The 7,500-nt window shown below is 36.3% G+C and overlaps 1 protein-coding gene across 1 annotated transcript in view; it reads right to left on the reverse strand.

The window, feature by feature from the left end:
* The window catches only part of tanc1b (tetratricopeptide repeat, ankyrin repeat and coiled-coil containing 1b), a 195,105-nt gene that overhangs the window by 94,737 nt on the left and 92,868 nt on the right, over positions 1–7,500 (reverse strand). The window contains exon 8 of the mRNA XM_056466085.1: positions 5,939–6,170. Coding sequence (XP_056322060.1) covers positions 5,939–6,170 — 232 coding nt within the window. The remainder of the gene's footprint in view (positions 1–5,938; positions 6,171–7,500) is intronic.

Here is a 7,500-nt window from a genome sequence, read left to right on the forward strand (position 1 = left end):
AAAAATCTCTCATTTACTTATGCATTTGATTATTTTATTTTAATGTCCAGCTCACACTATTAACAAACCACTAACCAAGACTTTAGCTGCATATTATCGGTAGTTAGAAGGGTTGTAAACTGCAAAAAAAATTCATAAATCAGCAGTTTTCTGTATTTGTGATTCATGTTGTAATTTTTATTCTGTTTATTTCTGCGTTTGCATTGTGGGAGCTTGATCTTTCTTCCAACAACTTTTAACCGTGAAAAAGTTAAAAGTTATGAATATTTTTAATAGTTTAAAGCAGGGGTCACCAATCACGGTCCTGGAGGGCCGGTGTCCCTGCAGGGTTTAGCTCCAACTTGCCTCAACACACCTGCTTGATTGTTTCAAGAATACCTAGTAAGACCTTGAGTCGCTCATTCAGGTGTGTTTGATTAGGGTTGGAGCTAAAATCTGCAGGGCACCGGACCTCCAGGAACAAGTTTGGTGACCCCTGGTTTAAAGTGTTATATTGTCTGTGTTGGTTTTGTATAATATGCTACAAATACTTTGTAATAAACTGCCAGCACATTTCCTGATATTTTACAGATTTATTATTTCTCTAGATATTATTTGTTTTGCATTACATTATTTCAAACTACTAAAATGCCATTAAAAGTCACTTTGCTAAACTGTAGAGTTGAATTTTAACATCAAAAGTCGACAGAGCAGAGATCAACAACCCATAATGCAATTCACACTGTTCATGAACAGATATTTTAGTTGGGTTTTAAGATACTTTATAAGTGCTAATAAACAGTATCTTAATATATTCAGCAATTACACCAGTAGTAAATGGTGTGAACTGTTGCTTAAACTAAAGTGTCACTGAGTTTCTTTCTTCTGGTGAACACAAAAGAAGATATTTTGAAGAATGTTGAAAACTGGTAACCATTGTCAACCATTGTAGGGAAATACTATGAAAGTGGCTACTGGTTTCTAGTTAGTTTAACAATTCACACTATTTACTACTGATTTATTATTAACAAAACAAAACATTCATAGGCACTCCAGAGTGAGTTAAATGATGAGTACGTTGTCATATTATATGTACTGTCACTTTAAGGAAAGCATGTGTTTCAGCGTGGGCGACACTGAGGACTGTTTTGTGTCAGGTTTGTCGTCTTCTCTGGAGGCCGTATTGATCCAGAGCGTCTTCCATTTCCATCATCAAAATACAGGGTTTGTTTATCAGCGTCTGAAACACACACTTCTACAATAAAGTATTGATCGCGCAGAGCATAAGACGGCAGCTCCACATAAAACAAACCACAGTGACCTTGAGCTCTCAGAGAGACAGAAAAGAAAAGAAGTGCACTGATGAACCTGTAGATCATCAAGAGGAAAACAACACAGCTCCATTATTAAAGGGACAGTCCACCCAAAAATTATGTCATCATTTACTTTACATCCTATATTTGCTCCAAACCTGTTTTTTATTTTTGCTTCTCTGCATGTTTTGGAAGTCAATAACATGTTGTTAAAGTATATTTAGGAAGCTGTTATCGCAGAATAAAGCCAGACAGGTTTATTGGTAGCCCAATGCAAAGCGGAGCACCGTTGTATAAGACTGAAAGGCTTCATTCTGCGATAATACTCATCCTGGATGTACTTTATCCTGCTTATTACATGGCTACTTGCCTCAAAACATATAAATTAAACACAAAACATTTTTCTAAGTCGTAATAGTTTATAAATTCTTTAATTAAACGCAAAGCTGACAGAAACGAAAACAGCTGATGGATTATGCACTAACCTGTGCATTATTCAGACACAAGATGGCGTCAAACAGTCAAAAACAAAAGGTTACCAATTCGAAAACAGCTGAATGGAGTATACACTAACCTGTGCATTATTCAGACACAAGATGGCGTCAAACAGTTAAAAACACAAAGCTGACAGAAACGAAAACAGCTGAATGGAGTATACACTAACCTGTACATTATTAACCACACTGAACTGAGCTAAATTGAACTGAACTTAAACACTACAAACTGAACTACACTGTTCCTATTTACTATGACCTTTTATGTGAAGCTGCTTTGACACAATCTACATTGTATAAGCGCTATACAAATAAAGGTGAACTGAATTGAATTGAATATTCAGTCACAAGATGGCACCAAACAGTCAAAAACGCAAAGCTGACAGAAACAAAAACTGCTGATGGAGTATACACTAACCTGCGCATTATTCAGACACAAGATGGCGCCAAACAGTCAAAAACAAAAGGTTACTAATTCGAAAACAGCTGAATGGAGTATACACTAACCTGCGCATTATTCAGTCACAAGATGGCGCCAAACAGTCAAAAATATTATATAATTTATTGGGTGATTTAATAGACAACATAAATAATACTCAGTACAACTACTGTTTTTACATTACTTTGATGGTTGGGTTTAAGGTTGGGGTGGGGGTAGACGTTAATAAAATACAATAACTGGGAAATTTAATAAATAATGTAAATAATTCAAGTTAACTTCCGGCCACATCCATATCTGATCTAGCAACAGCTGTCAAAAACGCAAAGCTGACAAATACAAAAACAGCTGAATGGAGTATACACTAACCTGCGCATTATTCAGTCACAAGATGGCGCCAAACAGTCAAAAACGCAAATCTGACAAATACGAAAACAGCTGAATGGAGTATACACTAACATGTGCATTATTCAGACACAAGATGGCGCCAAACAGTCAAAAACACAAAGCTGACAGAAATGAAAACAGCTGAATGAAGTATACACTAACCTGCACATTATTTAGTCACAAGATGGCGCCAAACAGTCACAAACAAAGCTGACATGAATAAAAACAGCTGAATGGATTTTACACTAACCTGCGCATTATTCAGTCACAACATGGCGCCAAACAGTCAAAAACGCAAAGCTGACAAATACGAAAACTGTTGAATGGAGTATACACTAATCTGTACATTATTCAGTCACTATATGGTGCCAAACTGTCAAAAAAAAAAAAGCTGACAGAAATGAAAACAGCTGAATGGAGTACACACTAACTTGAGCATTATTCAGTTACAAGATGGCGCCAAATAGTCAAAAACGCAAAGCTGACAGAAACGAAAACAGCTGATGGAGTTTACTCTAACCTGTACATTATTCAGTCACAAGAAATCTGCGTATTTCTGTGTGTGCAGATTCTGTGTGGGTCAAAATTAAGTTTTTCTTACAACAAGCAAAATAATCTGCTAATGAGTTAAGAAAAAAATAATTGTGTTTTCCGTTTGAAATAAGTTAAAGTAAATAACTTAGCTTGTTTTAAGGAAAAACTCAATATTTACTTATTATTTCTGAAAACAAAATACACAGTTGAAGTCAGAATTATTAGCCCTCCTGAATATTTTCTTCTCAATTTCTGTTTAAACAGAAGATTTTTTCCAACACATTTCTAAACATAATAGTTTTAATAACTCATTTCTAATAACTGATTTATTTTATCTTTGCCTTGATGACAGTAAATAATATTAGACTAGGTATTTTTTCAAGATACTAGTATTCAGCCTCAGTATTCAAATCAGACTTTCTCCAGAAGAAAAAATATTATAGGAAATACCAGGGGCGTTGCTAGACATAAAGCTCTACTTGGGCACGTACCCCCTTCCCCAATATGTATATTATATTTATTATAAATAAAAGTATTGTTTTTATTATACATTATTTTTATATACATATTATTATTCTTCAACATAATCTTAATTGTAACTGGAAAAGAATGTTAAGACAACTGAAGTGATGCTAAGATCATTTAAGAAATTACTTTTGCATGAATATTAATTTCATTTTAATGAAATTCTATAGACAATTCAATAAAATACAAAAAAAAGATGTGTTATAGAATTATCTGTTGTCTTAGACTTGACACATGGCAGAGAATTAGGTTTGTTAAGTCTTTACCTCCCTGACTCCTCATCTCTCCTTTTTGCTTTATACAAAAAATAAATCTATCAGGAGGCATGCTTAGTAAGATCACCGTCATATTTTTAAACTTTAGTTTTGTCCACTTGCAAAACAAAAAAGGCTGTTACGCTGGTTTTACAACGCATGAGCGGCGCGTAACAAGCAGGTAGCCGTCTTTTTTAGGCGCGCATGTTTACTACCGGGACTCTCAGCAGAAGAGCAGCGCATGCGAAAGGCGCACGTTCTCTGCGCACACGCGGAGATGCGTCAGTTTGCTTTTTGATTACATTGCTTTCATCAGCGTTGGTTCAGTTGCACATAGAGAATAACGTCTTTATTTCGGAATTACCACTCTTAATAAGTGGGGTTTATTAATAAACTAATTTCGAGAGGATCACGTGCTTATGATTTATCACAGCCGGTCTCGTATTAAGCTAATCAGTATCATCCAATCATATGAGCCATAAGCTACTATAATAACCACAGTTTTCAGTCCACTTTATCTTCGTTTGGAAGAAACCCCCCTTCCTCCCCATTCTCCTCCTTCACTATAGATCGGGCGGCACGGAGGCCCAGTGGTTAGCACTGTTAGCCCCACAGCAAGAACACTGCCAACCCTGGTCCTGCCAGGTCGGTAGGTGTTTCTGTGAGGAGTTCGTATATTCTCCCCGTGTCCGTGTGGGTTTTCCCCGGGTTCTCTGGTTTCCTCCCACCATCCAAATATATACATCATGCATAACAATCAAGCGTTTGTCTAGCCCCCTTTTTTCCTCACGTGTTCCCTTAGCTACTGCAGACGGGGAGTTCTGAGATCCACCGAGCTCAGGCTCCCCTCTCGCTCTGCAAACGGGAGGAAGCCCCGGGCTCGAGGATCCCTTGAGCTTGGGGCTCTCTCCCGGGACAGCATGCCAAACAAGCTTTTGATGGATCATCGGCTAAGTGTGAACTCTTGAAATATACTTGCATATGAAGTAAATCATATCTCAATGCATTTACTGGGGCACTGGAGATTTTTACTGGGGCACGTGCCCCAGTGAATTGGGTCTAGAGACGCCCCTGGGAACTACTATGAAAAATACCTTACTCTATTAAACATCATTTGAGAAATATTTAAAAAAGAAAAACCACAGGAGGACGAATAATTGTCAACTCATTACCCTTGTGTAAAAAAATGCTGCTTAAGAGTTTATTAGATATTTGGACTAGAAACAAGACAAAACAACTCTATGTAAGAAAAGCGTGTACGTTTTTAAAGTTTTTCTCCATCTATAACCACATTTTTGAGGATAAATCTAAGCCTTTTCATTTCTGGATGTTCAATTTACGTAATTCCTCTCGCAGAAGCAATGCAATTTCTAAGAAACAGCCGTACATGAGCAGAGAGCATGAGTCAGTACATGAGCGGATGTGCTAACAGCCTTGGGAGAATGGATTTATCTGCGTTTAATGCAACAACAAAGCAAATCGTCCCTGTTAATATAATCGAGCCATCTGGCCAATATTAAACACACGACGTCCCGGCTCATCCAGAGCAATAAAATGCTTAACTTCATGATGTTCCTTCTGTCCACACAACAGTCCTCTCAACTGTAACGCATGGATGAGGAAGGCCAAAGTATCAATCGCTTAATTAGGGAATTAAAATCAACAACAAACGGCATTTGCAACCCAGTGTAATTCCATCATGTTGTGTATTTCTGAGGGAAATTCATGGAACTGTGGAGACAACACATCCATGACATTTTACATACACAACGTGATGCATTTAACTAGTGTGTAATGTGTGTGTATTATGGGTGTCTTGTTGGTTATGTGGTGTATATGTGTCGTTTGTGTGTGTTGCATTGTGTGTGTGTGCATCTGCATGAGTGTGTTGTTTGTGTGTGATGTGTATGCTGCATTGTGTGTGTGTTTGCATGAATGAGTGTGTATTAAGGGTTGTGTATGTGTGGAGTGTGTTTGTGTCATGTGTGAGGTAAATGTGTGTTGTGTGTGTACCTTTGCGCAGGCTGATGAGTGGCTGTAGGATTCCCCTGCGGAAGGCAGCGCTGGGGTCCTGCACACAGGAGCGCAGACTCAGCACACTCTGCAGATGCGTCTCCTTCAGCAGCAGCTCTCTGTACGCCGTCAGCTGATGCGCTCGACACAGCAGAGCAGACACACTGTGCACAAACTCCGGCACCAGACATGTGTAGGTGTTATCTGCCTGACAGTAGTGATACGCAACCACCTGCACACACACACACACAACAACAACAACACATTACTTGCATATAACTTACATTGATATTAATGCCTTCTTGTGAAATTTTTTTTATTTTAATTTTTCCCAAGTGAAGTTTAGCAGGGGGCGGCACGGTGGCTCAGTGGTTAGCACTGACGCCTCACAAAAAGGTCGCTGGTTCGAGTCCCGGCTGGGCCAGTTGGCATTTCTGTGTAGAGTTTGCATGTTCTCCCAGTGTTGTGTTGATTATGCAAGTCATTGTATAACAGTGGTTTGTTCTGTAGACAATCGAAAACAAATATTGCATAAGGGGGCTAATCATTTTGACCTTAAAAAGGTTTAGAAAAAATTAAAAACTGCTTTTATTGTAGCCGAAATAAAACAAATAAGATTTTCTCCAGAAGAAAAAATATTATCAGACATACTGTGAACATTTCCTTGCTCTGTTAAACATTATTTGGGAAATATTTAATAAAGAAAACAAAACTCAAAGGGGGGCTAATAATCCTGACTTCAACTGTATTTATATTCCATGCATTTGCTCTGAGAGCTTTTCACGCTTAGTAAACACCCTTTCAACCATAATACCATTAAACAGCAGAGTAAAAATGTAGTTAAAATAGACAATGTATGCCCTAATGTAATTTTTCATGTAATAAAAAAAGGAGAATTATACTTTATCTCTCCATGTTCATACAAAAATATTCGCTGTTCATATAAACACATTAGCTGTTAATGTAGTTGACTGATCCAAGCAAGTCTAAAATCTAGAATAAAGGGACTGGTTTTTGTGTGGACTTTGAGTCTTTTATGGTAGTTGTTATGGTAGTAATAAACTCAACTAAAATAAAGATGGATTTTTGTGTGGGCTGAGTGCTATGGTAGTTGTTAGAAATAATAAAACAAAATTCAATTAAATTATATTAAATAAAGATGATTTTTTTGTAAACTTTGAGTGCTATGGTAGTTGCCAGTAATAATAAAATAAAATAAAGATGATTTTGTGTGAACTTTAAGCGCTATGGTAGTTTTCAATAAAATAAAATAAAATAAAATAAAATAAAATAAAATAAAATAAAATAAAAGATGATTTTGTGTGAATTTTGAGTGCTATGGTAGTTGTAAGTAATACAATAAAATACAATTAAATTAAATTAAATAAAATTAAATTATATTAAATTAAATTAAATAAAGATGATTTTGTGTGAACTGAGTGCTATGGTAGTTGTAAGTAATACAATAAAATACAATTAAATACAATTAAAATACAATTAAATACAATTAAAATTAAATTAAATACAATTAAAATAAAATTAAATACAATTAAAATAAAATA

Source organism: Danio aesculapii, chromosome 9 (assembly GCF_903798145.1).
Source record: "Danio aesculapii chromosome 9, fDanAes4.1, whole genome shotgun sequence".
Lineage (NCBI taxonomy): Eukaryota > Metazoa > Chordata > Actinopteri > Cypriniformes > Danionidae > Danio > Danio aesculapii.